The sequence below is a fragment of the Chinchilla lanigera genome, unplaced genomic scaffold (genome assembly GCF_000276665.1).
Source record: "Chinchilla lanigera isolate Chin_1 unplaced genomic scaffold, ChiLan1.0 scaffold00002, whole genome shotgun sequence".
Classification (NCBI taxonomy): domain Eukaryota; kingdom Metazoa; phylum Chordata; class Mammalia; order Rodentia; family Chinchillidae; genus Chinchilla; species Chinchilla lanigera.
This window is the reverse complement of record NW_004955403.1, coordinates 31,548,379-31,574,589: the sequence shown is the minus strand read 5'-3', so window position 1 is coordinate 31,574,589 and position 26,211 is coordinate 31,548,379. Positions and strand designations below refer to the sequence as shown.

At 34.4% G+C, this 26,211-nt stretch overlaps 2 protein-coding genes across 5 annotated transcripts in view; one reads left to right on the top strand and one right to left on the bottom strand.

The window, feature by feature from the left end:
- Wdr17 (WD repeat domain 17) overlaps positions 1-14,618 on the top strand; it is a 98,928-nt gene extending 84,310 nt beyond the window's left edge. For 2 of the 3 annotated variants that reach the window (XM_005373521.1, XM_005373519.1), the window contains 8 exons: positions 2,415-2,435; positions 4,081-4,192; positions 6,819-6,960; positions 7,376-7,478; positions 8,661-8,762; positions 11,637-11,735; positions 12,033-12,216; positions 14,320-14,618. In XM_005373521.1, the coding sequence (XP_005373578.1) occupies positions 2,415-2,435; positions 4,081-4,192; positions 6,819-6,960; positions 7,376-7,478; positions 8,661-8,762; positions 11,637-11,735; positions 12,033-12,216; positions 14,320-14,439 (883 nt within the window). In that variant the 3' untranslated portion in view covers positions 14,440-14,618. The remainder of the gene's footprint in view (positions 1-2,414; positions 2,436-4,080; positions 4,193-6,818; positions 6,961-7,375; positions 7,479-8,660; positions 8,763-11,636; positions 11,736-12,032; positions 12,217-14,319) is intronic. The other variant, XM_005373520.1, reaches the window with a different exon arrangement.
- Positions 14,619-16,412: 1,794 nt separating this feature from the next.
- Positions 16,413-25,894, bottom strand: Spata4 (spermatogenesis associated 4). 2 transcript variants are annotated; one of them, XM_013513215.1, is made up of 6 exons: positions 25,654-25,894; positions 24,715-24,844; positions 24,185-24,303; positions 23,864-24,084; positions 20,172-20,282; positions 16,413-17,163 (listed from the first exon to the last, which is right to left on the bottom strand). In XM_013513215.1, exons 1-6 carry the CDS (start codon positions 25,869-25,871, stop codon positions 17,135-17,137), a joined length of 828 nt encoding a protein of 275 aa, XP_013368669.1. In that variant the 5' UTR covers positions 25,872-25,894; the 3' UTR covers positions 16,413-17,134. The 2 variants fall into 2 exon arrangements, with proteins under 2 accessions (XP_013368669.1, XP_005373580.1); XM_005373523.1 differs by lacking the exon at positions 16,413-17,163 and adding an exon at positions 18,233-18,469.
- Positions 25,895-26,211: the final 317 nt, after the last annotated feature.

The window sequence follows — 26,211 nt, the reverse complement described above, 5'->3', positions numbered from 1 at the left end:
AGGAGAGCATAGGATCTGTTGTCTTAGAAAAGATATTATTAGGTTACTTTCCTGTCACTGGGACAAAATACCAGATACCTGCAACTTACAGAAGTGGCTTATTTTTGGCTCACAGAGGTTTCAGTCCCTCGCCAGCCGGCCCCAAGTCAGAAACATTGTAGCCAAAAGACACGGAGCAGAAATGCTACTCAATTTATGGTAGCTGAGAAGCAGAGAGAAGAGCAGAGAGAGGAAGAGACCAGGAACCAGATACAGTCCCTCAGGTCACAGCCTGCGAGACCTGTTCCTCTAACTCGGCCCCTCATCCAAAGAGGCCATGTAGCTGTAAACTCCAACCCATTGATGAGGTTAGTGCTAGCACAATCCAGTCACCTCTACAGGAGTCTCCTATTCCCGTCCAGCTGATAAGATTAATTGGCACTGTGAGGAAATAAGTAATTAAGACAGAGTAATTAAGCAACAGTGAGAACTACCATATTACACTATAAAATCTATCATGAACCTGTCTGAATTAGCCTAGTTAAAATTCCATGTTTCAAGTACCTACATTATTATGAAATAACAAATATGTACTTCTTAAAATTATCAGCACCATACCTTCCCACATCTTAAAATTTTACTATGTATACTTTCTTTTGTGAGATGCTCTGCTTTGGTTTAGGACTCAAAAATAGTCACTTTTCTAACTGAAAACAAGAACAAAGATGGTTTTGCTGAAGACTTAGAATAGGCCATCTCTCCAAGCCCTGGCAGCATTCCTTAGAGGTAGACCCTGGGAATCCCCTGGGGTAACCTGAAAATATAGGTCAAAACATTTCTCTCCCAGATCTGCAGAGTCCTATTCTTAGATTATGCCATCTGTCATTAAGGGCACCTTTAGGAAGGCTGTGATTCAATAGATGTTTGTTGAGTGAGGATTTCAGAGTTTCACCTCTTTCCCCAGAGTTCTTAGGATCTCAGCAAACTTCATCTGGACTCTCACCTCTTCCCATTACACATCCCATGTATACATACACCATGGTTTTACCTACACCATTTTGATAGAGTTACAAAATGACAATAACTATTGAGTGCTACCAATAACAATAATAATAATAATAATAATAATAATAATAATAATAACATGTCTATACTGCTTACTTTATACCAAGCTCTATTTTAAACATTTTGCATTTAATAAATAACTTCCTATGAAGTAGGTATTGACTTCCCTGAGGTCTCAGTAAGTTACAGAGCCAAGATTTAAAGCTATATCCACTGGTTCTAAGGTCTGTGCTCTTAGCTACTCCACCTCGTTAACTCTAGCTAACTAAAAAAAGCAGACTTTTCATGCCCCATTTTTTCTAGATCTGGGAGATTATACTAAATCAGAAAGTTCATGTTGGTCTAATTTTTACATACATCTTACTGTGATGTAAGGGTTTCCTACGCCATCAAAATGTAATGATTCCTTACCATTAGCCTGTGTATCAGTCAGCTTTTTCATTGTTGGGACAAACTACCTGATGCCTGCAGCTTTGAAGGAGGAGAAGTTTATTTTTGGTACATGCTTTGAAGGCTTCAATCCTGAGCAATTGGTAGCTCCAGGGCACAAATCCCCCGGTAGAAGGGGCTGGTGGAGTAGTGCTGCTTATTTCCTGGTGACGGGGGAGCCAAGCCAGTTGAAAGATCACTAGAGAAAAAAGGAATAGAAACCAGATACATTCCCCAAGGACACACCCCATTACCCACCTTGTCACACCAAGAAGTTCACTTTAGTAATCTGCTAGCTGTCTCTTAGTCTAATCAGGCTGACAATTGCAATTTACTGTCTCATCATGAGACTTAAGTGTATTTAATACTGACCTCCCTCTAAGGGACCCATCCTCTGTCAAGAACTGTGATAGCCAATTACAAAGGTACTATGACTTGTCTTAGACCAGTCAAAAGCATGAACTCTAACTCAAATTATTTATCTAAAGTAATGGCTGACACCATGCTAAAGTCATCATCGGATCTAATGAAGTGGGATTATTTTTAATGAAGGTAAAACATAGCAAACATATATATTTAAAATATGTTTAAAGATCTAACTAGCTATATGTCTTAGTTACGTTTAATGAAAATGAAAAACTTCTATTAATTTTAACTTTGCCTCCAAGAATTCCTCCTCTATATAGTCATAGATATGTGTTCTAGAAATCAAAATAAAGTTCAAATTCTAAAGAAAATATGGTGCTGACTTGGTGAATTTCTAGAGAAATCTATGATCTTTGTGCTATTTAGTAGAGTTCCAGAGATTAAAAGTACAGTAAATAGCTACAAAATTTAAAGAGATTTCATAATTTTATAAATCAAAAATACTTCATAATTTTTACATTTATTGATAAAAGTTTGTTTCTACTTGATATTCATATTCATTATTTTCCTTTTAGTTTTCCATCTGTTGGATACAGGTATCACCTAGTTTTATTTTTAAAATGTTTATAAAAATTTTATATGTGTACTATTTTGAGTATTTAAGATTCACCTCTGTATTAGGAACTGTACATTAACTATTTTTGTTTTGTTTCAGAGTATGCCAATTCATATATATAAATTATAGCAAATAAAATCTAGCAATAAATCAGAACAGTTCCTATAACTTAGATACAATATATTCATGACTTTATACTTAAAATTTATAAAATAAATGAATTTTGAACTTCTATAATCACAAATTAAAGCTAATCTAAGCAAAATAAAGTAAGTGTTCTTATAATGAAATTTGAATTCAGATAATTTGGTTAGTCAGTATCATTTTAGACACACACACACACACAGTTTGCCCTCCATCTGTACTAAATTTTCAAAAATAGCAAATTAAGAAATAAAACTTGTTACCTTTGTCATAAATTTTACTATATTATGATATAATTCTATCATAAAAAATCATTTGTTCTTAGTTGATAGAAGTTTAAATATGGTTTTAGTACAGCTGCTTAATAGAGTGTAAAAGCAAATGATAATTCTGTATTCTCATGAGTAATATTTAAAACATTAAATTTCGTTAGAAAATACATACAGCCATTCCTACTTTTTAGTAATAACAGGTAAATTGTTCTAATTTGGAAGTTATAAAGACACTCAAACTTTTACCTGCTGGTAATGAAATATATGGCAGTTTGAGAGTACATTATGTTTAGTTGTGCAGTGGTTATGGGAAAATAATTTAGTAATTCCCTGTTGACATTATATAGAAAATTATTAAGAAAATATTGAATTCTTAAATATTTTACATAGAATTTTATGGTACCTGATGAAGGTTTTATGTTAATCATAAAATCCTTAAGTAATAATAATTTATAATGTTACTATTCAAATAGTTTATGGAGGGCTGTGTTTTAATAAAATTTTGGGTTTATATCAGAGATTACAGATTATATCCATTTATATTCCATTGTCTCTATTCTTGATTAAGTACTCTTAATTGGGTATTTTCTGCCATACAATACAGACAGCCAAAAACTCATCTAATGATTTCAAAGAAAGTATTTTATAAAAAATAATTTATTGTAAAGCTGTTAAATCTAAATAATTTTATATTTTTAAAACCTTTAAATGATTTATTCCATTTATTCAATCTTTGAGAAGTAAATGAGAAAATTACATCTATATCATCAATTTCTACTGAAAGTTTAAGAAATAAGGAGAGTACCAACAATTCTGAACTCCTGTAAAATTACCATTATTGACAAAGATAACAAAAGTTGGTCAGAGTTAGCTTTCACAATATTGGCTTTATAATTTGCTCTAAAAAAAAATCCAGAACTACTTATTTTGCTTAGAGAATTATCATATAATAACAATCTATGTTGTAAATATATAAAGACTCGTGTATGCTTAGTTTTTTAAAAATACTGTATTTAGGCATTTGATAATTTATTTTTCACAATCTTTGATCTGCATTGTACAGTTAGAGGAGTTTTGTGACTAGAAAATTAGTGCTGTTTGTGTAAGTTGAAAAGTAAGGGAAGTACAGTAGGTAAGTCTCCTTTTGAACTAGCTAAAATCATACTTTTAGATCATTTCCTGAAGTTTTTCATTGTATTTTGTGAACAGGAATTTGGCAGCCGATCTTCTCCTGATGATTCCTAATAATGAACTACACCTAGTAAAACTCTGTGCTTTCTACCCAGGGTGTATTGAAGAAATAAATGATCTTCATGAGAAGGTATGCTGGTAATGTTTAAGATTCACATTTGAAATGCAGTACAGTGAACCAACTAATTTTAAGTTCACAGAAATAAAGATAACATGCAGAAAAATAAGTGCATAGTCCCTTCAAGATTCTTCCAGATTCACCAAAATTAAAACAATAAGTCACATTTATAGAATATAGTACTTAATTATAATGAAAAATAGAGCATATTGTTCTATTTTACAGAGAAAATAAATTCAGAGAAGGAAGGGACTTGCATAAATTAATGAAAGGTAGGGTCAGAATTTTGACTTCCATAAAACTTTCTCCAAAACCCAAGCCTTTCACTTTACCAGTGTACATCTGAAGGATGTGTTTGATATCTCTTTAAAGTAGACAGCTTGAAGACCTTTCAAAACTTAAGACAATATAAAGAAATTCATAGGCATTATTCTAACATATTTAACAAAACACTGTACTCCTTGTAGACTATATGAATTCATATACTGATATTTCATATAAAAACAAAGGTTTAATAAGATTACTTATATAGATTGCAGTACATTTGTATATTTCAGTTATCAACCCATTAAAATAAGATTTTTGTTGACATGAATAAATAGTTGAAAAACACAGTTGAGTAAAATGCAGATCACAAAAATATCCACATGGCGTATGATTGCATTTTGAAAATAAACATGAATGTATAGATTTATTTATAACGTGTAAGAAAATGTCTAAAAGTTGTCTTAAGAAAAACATTAGTAGTTTCTTAACTTTGAGTTTTTTCTCCAGTGAGACATATATTTATTGACTATTATGTTACTACAAATAACCCAAAAGTATATTTAGAGGGATGGGTGTGTGAAATCAGAGAAAATATTTGTGACAGGATAAATATACAAAGTTAGCAGTAGAATCCGGGCATGGTGGTGCTCACTTGTAATCCCAGTACTCAGGAGGCTGAGGCAAGAGAATCACAGTGAGTTCGTGGCCAACCTGGGCTACATAAGTGAGTTCAAGGCCAGTCCGAGCTGCATAGTGAGACCCTGTCTCAAAACAACAATAACAAAATTATGAGTAGGTTGTAAGATTATGGAAAAGCTTAACTTCTTTATATGTTTTATAGTTCCTGAATTTTTTAAATAAGCCGTTTCTTGCCTTTGTAAACAGGATAACTAAAAGCCATGGGGTTTTGTTTTACATGTTTATTTTGTGTGTTGTGGGGGGGCACTGGGGATTTCCTTGTGAAAAACACAGAAAACATTTTAGCTATTTTTAAATGCACCGTTTGAACTCCAGTCATCTTGCTTTGCAATAGAACACCAGTACAGTACTTGTTCCTCTTATTCAGCTGAACTGTGTACCACTGACCAGCAGTCCGCCTTTCCTCAACCTAATGATCTTGGCAAGAGTAGTATTTCCCTGGGCTTCCTCACACTTTCTAAGTGAGACTTTCTGGTTCAAATTTTATTAGTAGTTCTTCAGAAAGATGAGTATTTATACAGGTGTTAATAACTCTGAAGTTTCACAGGTAATACTAATAACTTCAAACACAATGTTATCATATAATTTGGGGAATTCAAAAGGGTACAAGAGTCACGCTTATATTCCATTTGAGGATGGAATTTTCAGTGAGAACCATTTTGATTCTTCTATATTTTGCATATATTAAAGCAGAGACTTTTTAAAAATTCTACCTAGACATAGTACCTAACTCCCATATTAGTTGCTCAGTAAATTATTGGCAATTCATAAATAAAGATGAGGATGCAATTAGAAAAGCCATATATGGGACAGTCCCCTTAATTCTGCTTGTTGTCATTCTTTTGAGAAAGAAAGAGAGATCTATAATATGCACTGTAGTTAATTTGTATTCAAGAATTTCAGACTATTCAATAAATCCACGAATACATAAATATTGAATGAAGTGGTGAACTATCAGTGCTGCCTAGAAACAAACTTTTAACTCACTTGAGCTTTAGAAATCATAAGCGATATAAGATATGAGATAGCTTAATCTCTACCCATAGTACAGAACCACAAAAACTTAATAGTACAAGACTCTCAGTTTTAACAGAAAAATATGTCATTGTGTGGTTTTTCATTTTGTAATAGTGAAAATTCTTAGACCAAAAATCTCCACCTTGTAGGCGTTTCAGAATGGCTAATTTTAGAATTTGTACATTTTTTAGCCTCTTTGAAATAAAATTGCTTGGTCTTACAGTTAAGTAAAATGATAGTGAAGAGCACGTAAAATGATGGACCTTTATATTTGTGGCACTTAATGTGACTTTAGTATTTGTGTTTGTTTATATATGTTTATTCTAAAATAACAGATTTCAGTATTTTTGATAAATTGCATTTGTGGGCACTAATTCCAGTATTTCAATAAGGACAGTTAATTCTACCTCTAATGTTAGGAATTTGGTTAAAAAAAAAACTACTGATTCATAACTAATGACACAGTTACTGGTTTTAGATCTTAAAGATACTTTCATAAATGTGTACTCTTAATAAAAGTAATCTCATTTACATTTATTTTGAGCAATATAAATAAATAAAACAGACTGGATAAATGGAAATATTTAGTACTTACCCTATTGCTTTTGTCCCTATAAATTCTAGTAACATTGTTATTAAATCAATTATTTCCTAGTGCAAACTACCCATGGTAGAAGAATGTGTGCAGTTAGCTGAGACAGCCCATGCAGATGGCAACGTGTTTGAAACTATAAAATATTATTTATTATGTGAAGAGCCTGAAAAAGCCCTTCCTATTGGTATTGGCTTTGTTAAAGGTAAGTTTTGGGTTGATTATACGATTTTAAAATCTATTGATTTATTTCATTTCATTGTTCATCTAGATGACCAGCCTTAAAATGAAGATTTAGTTATCCTGAGGCTAGGGATTTAGCTCAGTGGCAAAGCGCCTGCCTGGCAAGTGCAAGGTCGTGAGTTCGATTCCTGGTACTGGAGGAAAAGACAAAAAGAAAAAATGAAAAGATTTAGTTATCCTAAATTTAAGAAAGAGATTACTATTGTGAAATAAGGCTTGTCTTCTGGTTTTATAGAACGGGAACTTTAATTCTGAATAGAAAAATAGTTCTTATAGAGAAAAAGATAGGACTGACTTGTAGAGAATTAATTACATAAATTAAGAAATGGTTAAATACAGTTTGATATCTATATTCAGAGAATCTTTTATTTTCCCAGAATGCATCAGTAATTCAAATTGGACCTTGGATACTGTTTACCCTGTTCTTGACCTATTAAGTTACATTCGTACCGAAAAATTGCTCTTGCATACTTGTACTGAGTGAGTACTTTTTCTCCAAACTACAAAAGAGAATCAAATGTAAGATTTTGAAATGGTTCGAGTACTGGTGTTCGGATCAAAAAATAGGACCATATTGGACAGGTATCTGCACTTATAGAAAGCTTACACATTTATTTGTCATTTTCTTTTTTAAAAGCACAGAGGTCAACTTGAAGTGAACATTAAATATTAGTGGTCCCCTTTAGCAGTAGCTGGTATGTATACCAATATGTGTGTGTGTATACATATGCCTATACAAGTCACATTCATGGCCACATGGTTCAAAGAGGGCTAATTCAAAGCTTTCTGACTATTTGGGGCCTCAAATCCTCAAAAAATTATTGGTCATATTAACTAAATATTCATTGTGTGTAGGACATCATACTAGGCTTTGGAAACAAATATAAGTACTAGGAGATAGAAAATAAATACCAACGCTAAATTGAAGTAGTATTTAAGGACATTGTTTGCTGTATATGTCAAGCCCTCAGCATCAGCTACAATTTGAAAGAGAGGCTTTGGAATTTTTTTATTTTAATATCTATGTAGAAAAGAGGACTCAGCAGCCTGGGAAACTGGCAAAATTTCCCAGCAAAAAATATAGTAGATACTGCCTGCCTTTTCTTAGAGCCTGTACGATGTGCCATGGATTCCTAAATCTCAGCAAAAGGGTTACCTAGCAATAAACGGCATGAAAAAATTGTCAGGTGGGAGCTGGAAAAACTGGGTTAGTGGTGCAGCACCTGCTTAGCATGCTTGAGGCCCTGGGTTCAATCCCTAGCAGTGCAAGAAAGAAAAAGCCATGAAGAAATGGAGAAAAATGAGCAGGCAAGAGTTTAAAACTACTTAAATACTTCCATTCTACATTACACTGTATACTATAACAAGAATGTCTGGGGGCTGGGGATTTAGCTCAGTGGCACAGCACCTGCCTGGCAAGCGCAAGGTCGTGAGTTTGGTTCCAGGTACCGGAAAAAAAAAAACAAACCAAAAAAAAAAGAATGTCTGGATAGGAATTATTAAATGATAAGTAAATAATCTCTCAAAGTACAGAATTTTCTAAACATGTTGCTAGAGATTTCACTTGTCAGAATATACATATACAAGTAAATAAGCTTGTAACAATGACAGCACTATTCTACATCTGAAATTTGGGAATTAAAAAAATATATTCTCTTTTAGAGCTCGGAACGAGTTACTCATATTATGTGGTTATATTGGTGCATTGCTGGCTATTGGGAGAGAGTACCGAAGCATTGTTCCAGCACTTTATGAGTACACAAGGTAAAAAACATTCTTCTGTTATGAAATTAGAGAACTCTTTTCCTAATATGAATAGTCTTAAAGGGGATTTAAAAATAAGTATTTTACCAAATTATTACCAAATAAGTATATTACCAAATTATTACCAAATAAGTATATTACCAAATTATTACCATTATTATCAAATAAATATTACATGTATCCATTTATCAAGTGTATCAAGACACTTGAGATAAACATTGCAGGGCTGTTACAGTTATCTGTGGATTTCATTAAGAACCTAAATTCTTCTCGTTTTTCAGCTCTGACATTCTTGGCTTATTTCCTCTTATATGGGTTTCCTACAGTTAAAGATACAAGATAGCTGTTGCCCTCTACATATTGTACCTACATTCTAAGCAAGAAAGAGATACTCTGGTTTCTCTTCCAACCGTATAAATCTTTCACCTTTTACTAAGCAAGAAAGTAAGGGTGAGAGATAGAGATACAAAGAGATAGAGGTGAGGTAAGGGTGAGAGATAGAGAATACAAAGGACATTTTATTCAGAAAAGAAGGTCCTCCTTAGGGATTCATTCCTACATTTCACTGGCCATAATTGAATAACCCTCCTTTTAAAAAATGATGTGAAACTGCGTATGCTAGTTTTCCAACCTCTACCATAGAAAAATGCAGAATAAAAGGAGTTTGTGACTGGCAGGTAATGTGATACTTGATATTCAGGCATAACCTATCAGCCAGGTTTTTACATTTTCTAACATGCTTAGGCCTTTATGCTTAAAACTTGTTCTCAAAAGTAAAATTCACAAGGCTTTATATAAAAATCAATTTTCAAAACTAGTTTGGTAAATGACATAGTAGGTGACGTTTTCTAACTCTTGATGCTGAGAGTCTAAGGATATATAGGGTAAGTGATTTTTCTGAGTACCCTTTCTATGACTTAGAGGATTCTGAGAAAATTCTGGGAGGACTCTTAGCTTCTTCCTGTGATACAGGAGAAGTAACTGCCACGTAGTGCTACCTAAGCAGTCATATGGCATTAACATTATCAGGGTACTCAAGGAAATACTGGTTTCTCTGCAGACAACATAACCAAAAAAGCAATTTATAACAGGATTAAAATTCATTATATGAACACTAGGATGTATCTTATAGAATCAAAATAGTATTTAGTGAAACTTATTCAGCTATTTAGACTTTAGTAATGATGAAAGTAAACATAGCAAATCATTGTTTAATATCAAGAATAAGAAAAAGGGTTTTATGAAGACAGGAGAGACTTGTGAAAATGCCTGGTAAAGGAAACACATTAGAAAGAACTTAAAGAACTAGTTTATATTCACATCATCTATTCTTCAAGCTCTCCCAGCCTTCAGCTCACTACGCTCAGAATTAAAATGATCTTCTCCACTCTCCTCCTCCTGTGTTCTTTCTTTAAGGTTGCCCTTTATTTCTGCTGTCTGGGATTAAATGATTGGGGGCATGATTCAGTCTTCTCTCTCATTTGGGCTATTTTTTCAAAATTGCTTGGTATGACTAACCTCTCTCCTTTTATTATTTAGTTCATTTATTTATCTCCTTACCCACTCAACCCCTCATCCAGCCAATAGCTTTTTTGCTAATTGTTTATTGATACATTTTAGGTATACATAATGATCACATTCATCATAGAGAATTTGCACCTGTACATGATGTATCTTGATTTTTCTTTTTTTCCCATTCCCCTACCCTTCCTTCAACCCTTCTTCTTCTCCTTATTTGCAAAAGCTTTGTTTCCATTTTTTCCTTCTTTTCTCATTTTTCCCTTTTCCCTTCCTTCATTCTCTCTTCCTCCCTCCCTAGTCTCCCTTCCCATTTAAACATGTTCTATTTCACTATCTATTATACATTGTGTCCTTGTTCACCCTTTTGGCTTTCCACACTAGAGAAGCAATGTGTGTCCAATTCATTTCATTTAAGAGTATGGTCTCAGGGTGTATCCATTTACCCAGAAATGTTCCAACTTTATCCCCCTTTATGACTGAGTATTACTCCATTGTATAAAAGAAACATATCTTCTTTATCCATTCATTGATTGATGAGCATTTGGGCTATTTCCAAGATTTACCTATTACAAACTGCTGCTATGAACATGGGTGTGCATATATCACTCTGGTATGCAGCCAATATTTATTGCTGATTAGACAATGACTGTGTACACAAAGTATCATAAAAATACGGTGTCTGTATTTTTAAGACTACTACAGTAAAAGACACATTGGCATTAACCCCCCTAAAATACTCACCTTGCTTTGAACAAACTTATCATTCTTGCTCCTTTCTAAAGCAGCTCTGGAAGTCAACTGCTATGAGTATCTTTATTGCACTGTTGTGGGTGCCTCTATGCCCTGACCAATACAACACTTGCACCTTTCCTGGTCACTTTGACTTTGGGGAGAGATACAGCAGTCACATGATGCCAGGTGTGGCGAACAAGGCAGATGAGGACACACCATGACATTTTCACAATGTGCTTTTCTGTTGATACTTGGCAGTAGCATTCGCTGTATGTTTTAAATCCTACCTTGTAAAGAGCCTCCTGAGAGAGTACTTTAGCACTGCATCATAATGTGGGCAAGAATGGTGAGATAAGGTGTTCAGAGGAAGAAAAAGTATTTTGAGAAAATTAATGATAATGTGTCTATTGTGATAATTTTTTTAAAATTTAAATATTACCATATATTCTGATCGCACCTTACATATATGCACATATATATACACATAGTATTCATATACACATATAGAATCATGATAAATGTACACACTTGCAATAACTGAAATGCAAAAGTGCAGTTGAAATTTTTATTTTTTTCATGTCTTAGTTTTTATTGACAGATTTTCTTTTTTACTTGCTTCAGTCAGCTATTAAAACGTCGAGAAGTGTCAGTACCTTTAAAAATTGAACAGCTTTCTGAGGAATTGGATGCATGGAGAGCTTGTACACAGTTCACCAACCAGTGAGTGAAGATGATGTAAAAATTAGAAAACAGAGGAAGGGATTAATGTTACATTATAGACATAGCCTCATTATTGATTTTAACGGAATAATGAATCTTTGCAGTATATGCAGCAATAATTTATAATGATGTTTTCCTTGCCTTTTTAAAGTTTGTTGTTTTTCAATAATTTGTTAAAAGTTGATTTGCCTCCTCTTATAAAGGGGAAATAAATACTCATCAGAAACTATTTTTACCTAAATCTCAATAATTCTTTGATTCTATAAAATAAGGATTTAATATCTGTTGAAAATATAGATCATCAGAAGACTCTCCATACACACCCCCTTCTGATGTACAAAGAATGATTTATGCAACTTTATTAAAGAGATTAAAAGAAGAGTCACTAAAAAGAATTACTGGACCAGATTATGTGACTGGATCAAATCTTCCAAGTCATTCTGACATTCACATCTCTTGTCTTACAGGATCAAAAATCCAGGTACAGAATCATTGCAGATATACATTGTGCATTTCAATTGTATTTATGTGTTTATTTTTGAAACATTATCTTAAAATAAGCATAAACTAGATATAAGTAGGTAACTATAAATAGGTGTAGGGCCCAGTAAGAAAATATTGCCTTTAGAATAAATGAATTCTTTCCCCTTAAAAGAAATTCAGAGTCATTACACTACTATCATAGAAATGATTCATGTTATATGCACATACATATATGTAATTAGTTACAAATACGTTTTAAAATACATATAGGTCATATCCTAAAGGAAATTAAATAAGGGAGACAAAATATCAATCAACTGATACGAATGATTTTATCATAATAGATTAACTTTCTAACTTCTATGTGTTGTACAGGCATACAGTAATGAAAACTAATTGATATAAGGTATTGAAGTATTTCATGTGTTTTTGCACAAGTTACAGAACTTTTCAACTATGAAAAATTATTGGGCTGCATCGTTAGAGATGACTGATTCTGAGAGAATGGACCTTAATGTACATCAAATTAATAATAATGAATGATGCCAAGATGTCTCAGTGTGGCCCAGGCATAACATTATCTTGAAGAAATAGATATGACTTCATCAGCTTGGAGTTAGAACTAACTGTAGAAGCCCTAGTGAAGCAAACGCTGCTGAATCTCATGAAATGAAATGCAGCATACAGATTGAACCAAAAAGCTACATCTCCCAATAATACATACATTTTAATGAGTCACTCCTTATGTTTCTAATAGAATGTTAAAAATTACATTTCTAATGTTGACATTTCAGATCAGTGAGGAAGGTAGTTTTTTACACAGCCACTTAAAAAATGGAATAGCTGGATACATATGTAAATCTTACCTACAGTGTAGCTTGCCACTGCAAACCAAGACTTCATATATACCAGTGTGTTCCAAAACCCAGGTCACTTGTATAAACTTTGATTGCACATGTCTGTTCAGAAACAGAACGCCACAGCAGTATATAACTTATAACTACAAGAGAAAAACTATAGAATTCTTGGAAATGTCTTCAGCATTCACTGACCTCTATATATCATTTTAATATTTGGTAACTTCATGTCCCTTTTCTCCTCTTTTAAAGGTTCCTTTTCTGCATCTAGGTTAGCCAAATGTCCTAACAGATATGATCTAACCTCTCTATACCCAAACCGACACTCAGGGTAGGATCTATTAATTATCTCTTATGCAGTAAGGCACACATGACTGATAAATATGGAGTGCTACTCTCTGAGGAAATTTCTATTTCAACAGAAATTAATGTGTTTAGATTCTTATGCTGAGATTTGAAGTACCTACTGATCTGAAGTTGTCTACCTGCTCCTATGATGGATTTTCCAGTATTTAGAAATAACTGGCTAACAATGAAGTGCACTATTTTAATCGTGACTAAAAACCTGATAGTTTTAGAGCCTAATTACAAAAATAAATTTTTTGTTTCATTTTATGGTTTTTAAATCATGTTTTTCCTTCTAAGGGTTGGGTAATTTGCTTCAAATATTTTTTCATAACCACCAAGGCATACATAATAAGTGATATAACCAAATAGTAAATATGCCCTTAAGTCACATGACTGAGCAACATTTTAAATTAGATATATAGATAGATCGATCCATTCATCAATATTTTTCATTTTATATACAGCAGAATTGAAGTTTCTGGCTTTAGTAATTTGCCCAGATATTCTGACAAAAGCTACGTGATTAAGACAGAAATATATTTAAATCTACTACCAAGTTATAAGCACTTTTTATAAAATAAGTTAACTTTGTGAAAACTAGTAGATTTACAATACCTGTTAGCATTGGTAGCAATACTGTACACAAAGAATTCAAATTACACAGTGAAACTTTGTTTTTACAGATATCATGGAATAATGATATAATATTAAGATATCTGAAAATATTTTTATATTTGATAGCAGCTCATAAAAACAGATTTTTCTCATATTCCTGAACTCTCTATTATCATGGTTTAAATGTCACTAGGGAGTTTTACTACAGAGATTCTGTGTCTAGGAACTTAAAATGTTATGAATTTATAATTTCACCTTTTCTCAACTTTTACTGTGTGCAGGGCCCTGTGTTTTTCCTGGAAGATGGGAAATCTGCTATCTCATTGAATGATGCTTTGATGTGGGCAAAGGTGAATCCATTCTCACCTTTAGGAACTGGAATCCGACTCAATCCATTTTGACAGACGCTTTTTCTCCACGCTTGTTTTTTTACAAGAAGAACTTTTGTGAGTTAGTACTACCTTAATCTTGGTTGTCCAAGAGCCAAAGGTTGGGAGAAAGCTTGGGGATTGGGCAACATGGGGAATAACAGTTAATTTTATCCACTGATTTCAAAAATAAAATATTTGTATAATTTAAAGAAGAGTGGGTGTCTCCTTTATAAATTGGAATAGCCACATTTAGGAGAAAGATAATATTTAAATATGAAGGACTGAATATTCTAAAAAGTATGTAAGTTTCACAAAGCATAAAAAGTATCAAAATACTACATTGCTGAAATTGTGAAACATAAAATAGTGCACCACCTAGACTCATTCTTGGTATATAGCAAGAACTTAGGGCATATTTGAATGACTGAATGTCTAGAAATATCAAAATGTACAGTGTACACAATTGATCTTCAATTAAACACTCATATTTTTCTTTATAAAGTATATAGTAAACAACTTTTTCATACTTAATGAGTTAATGTATTTAATATCATTATTTACCTAATAAACTTTAGTTGAGTGCTATTAATGTTCTTTTAAACATAATGTGATGAAAATTAGTTTTGAATATATTTGTATAAGAAAATAAGATGCTTGTTGAATTTTAAATATTTTGCGTGAATTTAATTCTTTAAATACTTATTAAAATAGTATATATTATGTCTCTATTTACCATATTTATCACATTAACCACTCCTAATTTCTAAAAAAGACAGGCTAAAATTCTATGTCACTAACTGCAATAAATAGTAGAAAGGAGAATATCCACAACTCAGTGATGCCATGGGTAAAATGTACCTGGAGAATGTTTTTAAACTCTTAGTTACATTTGTAAGTAAGTTTTTCTTAGGTGAAGAGAACAATTAATTGACATTATATGTATTAAATGCCTCCAAAATGGTACTCTAAATACTACTCTTTCAGTTTTATATTAAAATAGTCACATAGGCCTATCTTTTTTGTGCTTTAAATACTTTAAATGATATTATTAATCTTAACTTATGCATATAAAACAATCACCTTCTTTCTGCATTTTAATGAATCCAGAGAAATAATATTCATAAAATAAGGGAAAAAATGGGGCAAATTATTAACACATGAAAACAATGAAAAGTGACCTAATTTCTGTCTAAAATGTAAATTGAATTCAGCTAGCATTCTACTATTCTTTGACTTATACAATGTTCTATAACTTAATTATAACTATTAATTCTTCATAAAGTTACAGAGATGTCAGTCTGGAGATATAGCAGAGTGTTTGCTTAGCATGGTCCTGAGTTCAATCTCTGGCAATACAAAAAATATGTATGTGTGTGTGTGTGTGTGTGTGTGTGTGTGAGAGAGAGAATAATTTGACTGTGTCAACCTATATACATATTGTGCCTTAATATTAAAAACAAAAAATTTATAAAAAGATTTTTCATGGTTATATTTCATATGCATGAATACCCAAAAACTTTGAAGTTATTTAACTATTTATAGATGTCCGTATTAGCAATAATGTGGGCAAATTATTTTGCAGCTTTCAATGTGCCTTGATGAAGGACAAATCTCATTAGACAATGATTTTTAAAGCATTAGAAAAATATTTTGCCTACCAGAGCTACAAGGAGGTTGCCAAATTTAAACATCAAAATGAGTGGCATCTTGTGAAAATATAGAATTTTTATGTCAATCAAAATAAATGCTACACTTGATCTTAGTCAAAAGGCCGAGAAGTGATAATCAAAATAAATGAAGTATATATTTTTTCATGAAATCACCAAGAAATATCCAGGAATGTGTTTGCAATAGAGCAATGACAGTATTTGTCTTCACAACAAGAAAATTTATATTTGGAGGATTTTAGTTCAAAAGGCATTTTCAGCATAGTAAAAGCCTCACAATTATTTGTAAAATTCAGTGTTTCACATTAGGTGCAACCAGTAATAAAAAAGGACACCTTTATAGTGAACCCTTAATGTTTATTTGCCAAATCTTTGAGATGTTTGTTTCTAAATTATTGAAATATGTGCTTTCATGCTTAAATACTGTATGCCTGAGCTATAAGATGAAATGTCATTACCTAGATTTATATATATAAATATATATATATACCTAGATTTATATATATATATTGCGAGCCATTGAAGCTTAATAAATGCTGCCATTAAAACCTGCTAGGAAGAGCAGAAGTCTCATCCCCAAATAGTAAGTGCTGAGCCAATCAGCCAAGACAGGAAGGGATATTTGACTTATTATCCCATTCAGAAAGCTAGGAAAATCACTTTACCAATTTGTTTAAGAAACTGATCTCGATCTGTAAAAAGCACTAACTCCTACATACTCCAAAAGTGGTGGAAAAGAAGAGTGCTTACTAATTAACATGAACGGCCTATCACAGTAATGAGAAATTGCAGATTAAGGAAGTGCTGCCGCTACTGGGACTACTGTAGCTCCTAGAAAAGTTCATTGCTTCCTTCTGTCAAGTCCCCTTTATGAAGTAAACCGTCTTCCTCAGTCATGCCTGTGCTGTTGGCTTCTGTTGACAGAATACATCCTCAAGAAGTTATTGAGGTGAGCTTTCCTCATATTTGTAATCAGACTAGAGACTGGTTCCTATTTTCCACAATCTCCATAGGTTGCACGGAATCTTGGGAGCTTACCACAGTGAGGCCATGAGTGATCAGTTTCTTTGGGAGACTGAAGACACAACTAAGAGGAAAAGAATATATATACTTTATATATATTTCTTTTGTATATATATAATTTGACTGCTTTCCCAAGCCCAATCCTTTCCTATGTATCTTTTCCAAAACTATCAAAGATTGTTGTTAGAACCTTTTCTTAAGGAACTATACTTTATTGGTTGAAAATATTATTCTTACAATGATTGTCCCATTACAATGCAAGACAACAGGTCAATTGCTATCTCTGGTTAAAATGTATTCAAATTAGATCTCTTAGAAAAACCTGGACTTTGAACATATGCCAAAGAAATTATCTGTATGCAAGTTCTCTTTAAATTCTTTTCCTAAACATAATATATTCAAAATATAAAATTTAACAAGAAAATCTCTGAAGGTAATGTTAATAAAACATTTTAACCTTCATAAAAGCAGAAAAACTGGTAAGTGTGGCACACCACATTAATTGTGGGATTCGCTGTTAGTAATATTAGTCTTGCAAGTCAAATGAGGCTGCTAATGAAGTGGCATTAAAACATGAATAATTACAGTTAAAGAATATTTTGCATATATGAATATACAATTACCAAATGTGGAGATAATTAGTCTTACAGGGTAGCAACCTGTTTTTACTTCTTTTCAGTGAAAATATGGGACACAGCAATAATCAATCTTTTTTTTATTTGAACTAAGTGGATGACTAGACATCAAAACCAGATTACAAGAAGAGCGTGATTTTCCTTTCCCACAACTTATTATCAACAGGAGGGACTTATTCTTTGAAAATGGCTTAAATCAAGCTATTCATAGAAATGAGCAAGAGTTTCTATGGACCAATGTGTACTAGAAATCATTTAGAACACATTTTTATTAGTGAATTCTCATGAAGCAAATATATTACAAACCATACTCACTATTCCTACAAAATTTATAAAAAAAGAATTTGACTCACCATAGTGAATTATGTTTAATGGTATCTTTAAAATTAGTTTGCCTCATTCTGTCCCACTTTATTTGATTTTGTATCTTCAGCAGTACCAAGCATGGGTAGTTAATAAATAGCTATTGAATTGAAAAAGAAACCACCTCTATCCCAATTATGGATAGGACAACACATTAAGTTATTTATTGTTGAAATACATGCAAGAGTAGGTGATTATATCTCAGTAGTGTGGCAAGAGATTGTGACACCACTTCTTTAAAGCCCCTTGACAGTGCCTCTCAAGATTTGTTTTCCATTTTTCTGATAGGTTTCAGAACAGATGCATAAGGTCATTTTTCAGCTTGCTTCACAGGAATTTCTTTATGTGCTTTACCACCACTGCCTGTCTTTGCTGGAACATTTAAACAAAGTTATAATAAATTCATGTTATTAAATACATAAGCCGTAATGTATATAATATATAATAATATAAATATATGCACAGTGATTGGCAAAGGCCGAGCACAGGTTCATCTAAATGCCTGTAAATAGGACTTATTCAAATCATGCAGTATAGTAGTCATGGATAAAAATCATCTGAGTGTCATCCACCTCTAAAAGTCATCAAGAGTGTCCAGAAATACCCAGGGCTTATTTTGGTGCAAGTGATACCAAATAAGACACCGCTATTTTTAGATGTTGCCTCAGAAAGCAGCTGAGGCAACAGTGGCACGATTTGGAACTCAGATTTGGCAAATACACATGATTCATAACACAGTTTATGGAACTCTGATGACACTGAGGCGTCCAAGCGAGCTACTCAGACTCCAGGTCACTTAGTTCTAATCTGAGAGGCAACTAAGCAACCTATCTTCCTTTGACCTAGAATATCGTTAAATACCAGATTTAGATACTTAAGTCAAGGAACTTGCAAGATAAAAACATTTTTAAAAGCAAAACTGGCAAGCTACATTACATTTTATTTTGGCCACTCTGTTTGGTAGTTAGAAGACTTTCAAGGGAACAGTCTGTGATTTCAGTGCTATCATATGCAATCTTAAATACTAACGTTTCTCCCGTCTAGTGTTCCTACCTCTCCTTTTCCTATTAACTTGCAAATTGTGGTATGTGACTAGACTAATTATTCTCCTCATTTATCAGAAACAACTGAAAGAGAATCCCTTTAACAAATTTAGAAAAAAAATTTTCATGCTTAACAAAACTGCCTCATTCATACAATTACCAAAATCCAATTCACACCATCCATTAATTCCCTGTGTGTCTAGACTAAGAGAATCCAATTATGTGGGACAAAATTGAGAGAAGTAAAACAATAAATGTGAACTCACAGCCCCATCCTGATCTGCCTTAGGGATTGAAGGTTCCTTTCCATAAGCCCATCAACCAGTTTGAAAAGGAAAGAAAACCACTGGAGTAAAAGAAAAACTGAAAAGAGCATAGAAATCATAAAAGAGAGTCCTCTGCGAATACAATATGGAGGAGTTAAAACAATATATCATTAAAACTATAAAAAGCTGATGCAGGAGGATCAGGAGTTTGAGGCTGGCTTGTGCTACACAGCAAGACTGGCCTGGACTACGTAGTGAGATAGAACAAAAATCCATTCTATTTGGAATCCTCATCTGAATAATATAATGCAGTTTTTCTAATTATAGCATTCATATGAGCTTTGAAAAGTTTCCTATCTTTAGCAGTTTACAGAGCAGCAGCGGGCACTGCCTTGTGTGATGCATCTCCTTTTTCACAGAAAGGACTCCATGCTGCGACTCACTGCCACGTCTTTGCACCTTTTCCTTGAAGATCAAACCCCGTCCCATCTGCAGTCAGATCCAGTTCACCATAAGAGAAAAGAGGCAAGCCAGTGAGAAAACCAAAATCAAAACTCAAATGGGTCCAGGAGGGGCAGCTGGGTGTGACTTCGATTAATGCCTGCCCCCTTCGACCTATTAAAGGAGAGCAGTGTACCAATGTAATACATAATTTTAGACTGAATGTGAGCCCACACTAACATCTGAAGTATTTTAAGACTTTAAGTGAGTAAAGTAAAACAAAAAATCGATTTTCACAGACAAAAAATTAAAACAAAAACTTACATGAAGGTGCAACTGTCTCCTTTGAAACTGTTGGATATCTACACCCAGAGCACCGGGGAGGAAGGTGATCCAGAGTACTTTCTCCCACACTAGGTTTGACATCAAACCACCCTATAAACACGAAATTATTTGTTGAAACGTTAGATTAAACATTGTCAAAATAAGACCATAATTGAAAAACTAATCAAATTAAACATTTTTCTTATATTCCTAACAACAAATAAATAAGTTAATAAACCACTCTCCACATTGTTCACAATCTTTGATGCACAAAAGTTATTTTAAAAAGTTATTTTAAAGGTACTATTCTATGTTCCTATCAGTTTTGGATGCATTATGTTCAATAATTCTATATAGGAAGGTGAGCAAATCATAAATTCAATTGAATTATGTTGAATTTTTAGAATGAATATATTTCAAAAGTGTAGATAGATAGATAGATAGGTAAGCTAGTACCCTGAAACTCTCTACTATCTCTCCCAGATTTGATCCTAAAAGGATGACATTACCCTGACTATTATAGTCATACATTGGTTTTACTTATTTTTACATCTAAGTAAAATTATAGAGTGCCTATTGCAATTTTACAAATATGTTTATACTATAAATATATTGTCTTAAAATTAACTCAGCCTATACATTGCACTATTTGGGCAATTTTTCTTCGCTTCTGAAGGTGGTTTCATCTTCTGTAGCTCACTTCTCACTGAGGTCTGAAGCAATATCTAAGGTAATCCTTTTCATCTGTCACACGCTGTGAGGCCTAAACAAATCTCTGATTAGTAACATTCCTATAATTATCACTATTAATTACTTTGGCAACAGATGAGAAACTTTTGCACTCCGCAGTTTCAAGAATCAAGATTAGTAGCCAGGCATAGTCATGCACACCTGTGATCTTAGCACTCTAGGAGACCGAGGCAAGAAGATTCCAAGTTTAAACTCAACCTGCGCAATCTAGGATTTTGTGAGATCTTGCTTCAAAAAAAAAAAAAAAAGGCAGAAATGAGCTAGAGAAGCAGCTCAGTCTGAAGGTCCTGGGACGTGTGGGGTTATCAAGACCAGATACAGGGTACTGCTCAGAAATAGGAAGAATTGAGGGGTTGAGGTGATTGTGGCTGAAGAGGAGGTATATTCAAAAGATGACGGAGATAAGGTTAGCTCTGCAAAGATGACTTTTAAATGTAAGAAAAAATAATGAGAATGATTTGTAGAGTTAAAAGTAACCTGACAGAATTTAAATGCTGGATGAAGAAAATAATTTAAGTGAGGTGTGCAGGTAACAGAAAGTGATGAGAGTCATAGTGTTATTTTTTTTGTAGTTTGAGGAAATGAGGAAATACATTGATTTTAGACTAAGATAAATAGACCTGTTAAAATTTCTAATACAGCACTAAAAAGACTGTAATGCTAAAAGTTTCAAAATTTGTACCAGAAAACAATGCCTGTGGGGGAAAAAAAAAGTCAGTCCAAAAATAAGAAAAAGAGAATAAAATCTTCAACATAATAGACCTGAAAGCAAATATATAATAACAGGCATAAGCAGATTCATAACAGCAGATTTGCTGTGAGTAAAATAACAAAGGTCCCTGCAACAGGATACTTCATACAACAAATCGGGAACTTATGAAGTATCAGTGCTTAATTATAAAGTAATAGTAATTAAGACAGCATCAGTGTTGAAGCGGCTCACATGCAGAGTTGAATAGAGAGCTAAGAAACAGACCCATGTATACACAGAAACTTGCAGCATAAGACAGCATACAAATGAGTGGGAAAGAATAGACTTTTCAGAAAGTGCTACACAAACGGTTGTTCATATGAATTGCAAATAAATTAAGAGCTTAAAAGGGAAAAGTTTATAATGCCATGGTGGAAACAGTCCGACTACAAACTTTGTATTCAGTCATCATTTTGGCCCTACCAAATCATTACAAGTCTCATCAGTTATGACAGTAGCCGTTTTATCTCACTGCAGATGTCTGGGTTCTCTATGTAAGTTGTCTCAAGCTGAAATCAAAGCGTCAGCAGGGCTGCATTTTTTTCTGGAAGCTTGGAGGATGAATCCCCTTGCAAGCTCACTCAGGTCGTTTAGCAGAAGGCAATTCCGGGCATTTGTGGGACTGAGACTCGTGTTCCTCTGCTAGTGTCAGCCAAGTGTCGTTCTTTGATCCCAGAAGCCAGGCCACATGCTTTCCGAAGCTCTCCACAGCAATGACAGGTTGATACCCTCCGGGTTACACTTCAAACCTCTCTTCTTCTACACCTTTCTAATTCCGGCTGGAGAAAGATCTTTGCTTGTGAGGGCTCATGTGATTAGACTGGTTCCATCTGAATAATCCAGTTTATACTTCCTATGTTAAAGTCCATACTCTCAAGTTTTTCTACAAAGGCTCCTTTGCCATGTAATGTAACATTACATGTAACACTGTTGCAGAGATTAGTACAGATAATCTGGGGACCCATTTTGCTTACTACAAAGTTCAATAAAACTAGGAAAAATGTAAGAATGATGTAAGAATAACAAATAAATTGTATGCATGGATAAAACCAATAATTTAATCAAGAAATTATAAACCAAGTCAGCAGGACAGTACTCTTGGATGAGAGTGTAGTGAGTTGACCAAAGAAAGATATGCAGTAATATTCTATTTCTTAAAACCCATAAGATACTCTATGCAATGTTGTTAGTCTTTTTTAAATCATGTTTGTAAATTATACAGGATTACATACATGTGTAATACATAGTAAAATTGCAATGTTGTGAAACATACAAAGTTTCAATATAAAATTCCACAAAAGGACTAGTAACCTGAATTCTTTACTTACAAATTACAGTTAGAGCCAAAAATCTGAACAAATTAAGGAAGACAAACAAAAAACAGGAGATAGAAAAATAGAGTAAGGCAAGACAGAATCCAAAGTCTCTCTCAATTTAGGGCAGAGTACAGTAGAAGGTAAAGTTGTTCCTTTTCTCTCCTTCCATAGACCATCTAGAAAATGCTTTTTCAGAAAACAGAATTCAAAGGGGAGAGAAACCATAATCGCCTATCACTGCCTCCTTTTCTGAATGGTTTGAGAACCGCGGAAATGAGGGGTTCCCTAGCTGTCTGGAGTCAAGAGACATGAACGGGTGTGGTAAGTAAAGTGCTAGAAAACATAAAGGCGGGTCATTTGAGTCTCGGATGATGGCAGGTGCTCCGGCTGCTCTGGTAATTAATTCAGTGGTACCTCCAGAAAGGTGCCACTAGCTGCTCCAACCTATCCACCCTCCTTTCACCAAGGATGCTGTGCAAAAGATAGCTCTGCCCATTCTCTAGTGGGCAGAGTGAATCATGGCAATCCAGCTTTTCCCCCAAAGGACTTATATTTTGAAACATTCCTATCCTCTTGAGTTACTTCAGTTGATATGTGAACTTATATCAACAAAAGTTCACTTAAATAAATTGGCAAACATTTTTTTCTAAAATGAAGTCTCTATATCCTATGTTAACTTGTGCTTTCATCAAAAAGAATGAATTAAAAGCCATCCAGTGCTAGTAAACCATTCTACTCCTAACACATGAGAGGCCTCTTTCCTTTTAGCCGGTGATGGAAGGCAGAACTGGGCCCATTGTGTGCTTTTCTTTCATCTGTGCTTGATTTGCCTCATTCAGCTTGAAAGAACTCAGCTTTTCCCAAGGAAAACTTACCTGGATTCAATTTTCTGCTTAATTTTCTTTGCAACATTTGCAAAAGTAAGAGGAACTCTACTTTCAGTTCATTGCTGAGTGTGTTGGGATTGCTTATTAATTCCGTTAACCTGATGTTATCTTTAATAGACTTTGAAGCTGTAGACCTGGGAACCAGAGGTAAACGCATCTGGTAACTATAGTCTGTGAAATTCACGATGTCCTCCTGGATGTTTCTAATTCTGTAAATACAAAATATCGTTGACAAGGCACATTTTTGGTAATGAGATTTGTATTATCAAAATTTCAGATTGTATTACTAGAAAATTTGAAATAACTTACTCTCGATGTGTTAGCAAAGTATAAACTTCCTGTATCAATATTTCAGGTACTCCAGGTTTACAATGAATTGTTCCATGGATTAGTTCATTAGATAATTTAAGTTTCTTTTTTGCCAGAAACTTTAATAGAAAGACAACATTTCCATCACAAAAAATTCCACAAAAATCACCAACTACTATGATTAACCCCCCTTGTATCTCAACTAATTTTCTGATTAACATGTTAATTATCAAAAAATGATATATTATTATTTAACAAGAGAAACCATTATATCTCACACTAATTGAAGTGAGTATGCTCAGTTTCATGGCATAACAAGTTTCGTGTTTCATGACATAAACAAGAAACAAGCTCATTTTCATGACATAAACAAGAGACTTGATTAAATTTAAATACCCTTTCCAGACACGGGAACAAGCTGCCCACTCCATAGCACTGTATCTTAATATATTCATACACACACATAAATACCCGTGCACTCGGAATAAACCCTTTAAAACAAATTTAACAGTAAATGGTTCCTAATTTACCTTCTCTAATTGTGCCCAGTTATCCAACTTGACTTTTAAAGAGGTTCCATTTTCAAAGTATGATAATTTAAGGTCCCAGGGATAATATATACAGAATATTTCTGCAATCAGGAAGCCATTTGAAAAATCTCTGATCCATAGCAATAAGGAAATGAAATAAAGTGTGGTTAATAATACAGTTTACATTAGAATTAATGAAAACCAACCTAATATTCCATGCTGACCAAAAAAATTGTAAAATTTGTTCTGTTGGATCATTGCTCTGGAAAAGTACTGTTACATAATAACATTTTGCTGAGACTATACACACAACAGAGGCTTTGGTGTTCTTTTAAGGAACCCAAATGTGAATTTGAGCAAGATCTGCAGGTGATTCACAAGCCCACTGGAAGTTTCAGGTGCATCTTCGAATGGTATATCTAATACCAAGATTAGTAAAACCAGAGTCCCTCCTGCAAAAGATGTGTGGCCTTAACGTTTGCAAAATTCAGTTTACTTTCTCAGAGCATATATTAACTGTCGGTTACGTTCAGGGTGGCCATCCTTAAATAGCAAGCTTCTAAAATCCCTGATAACCCTCAGACCAGATGTCATTTCTATAGGAGGGCAGATCACTATTCAGAAACTAAAAGTCAGTCGCCCTGAAGGAAGAGCCTTGACTATTTTATTGTTTGTAATAGTAAAGCACTCCATATTAGTTTGTCTACGATTCAGTGATTAGTTAAGCAAATGAACATGTTTCATCGTATTTTTAAGTCTTAAAGCCTTTCTTAAGCTCCTTAAGAGTCTTCGTGTGTGACGAGAGGGCGGGGTGTCGATCTGGGACAGAACCTGGGCCAGGGCGGGCGGCCCGAGGGCCGGAGGGCTCTGCCCGGGGCGGCCTGCGGAGGGAAGGCCCGGCGCCCCGCCTAGGCGGTCTGGGCCTGCTCGCCCCAGCACCTGCTGATGTTCCTGGGGAAGAAGCTGAGGTTCAGGCCCTGGAGCCAGCGCAGCACGGAACGCGACACGCGGGAGTTCTTCGGAGGATGCGGATAGACCACACACTTCCTCGGCTTCCCTCGGATCGAAGCGGGAGGCTGTAGCGAAAGCGCCGGCGACTTGGTCTGGGCTGCCGCCGGCGGCGCTAAACACTCTTCTGCCTGGCCGGCGGCAGCCATGGTGCTCTTGTGGTTCCTATGGCAACTGCGGCGGCAGGGCGGGGTCTCGAGGCGGAGGGGCGGGGTCTCGAGGCGGAGGGGCGGGGTCTCGAGGCGGAGGGGCGGGGTCTCGAGGCGGAGGGGCGGGGTCTCGAGGCGGAGGGGAGGGGCCCGGCGCCCTTGCACCACCTGGTGCCTGGGGGCGACAGGTAAGGGTCGTTGGGCCCCGGAATTCCGGGTCCCACAGGCCCTGCATGGCCTAGTAGCCTAATCCTTGAGCGGAGCTTTCAGTCTCAGTTTTAATTGGTTTTACTAGCAACCAATTTAGGGCTTTATTTTTTTATCTTCCTGGTTCATGAAT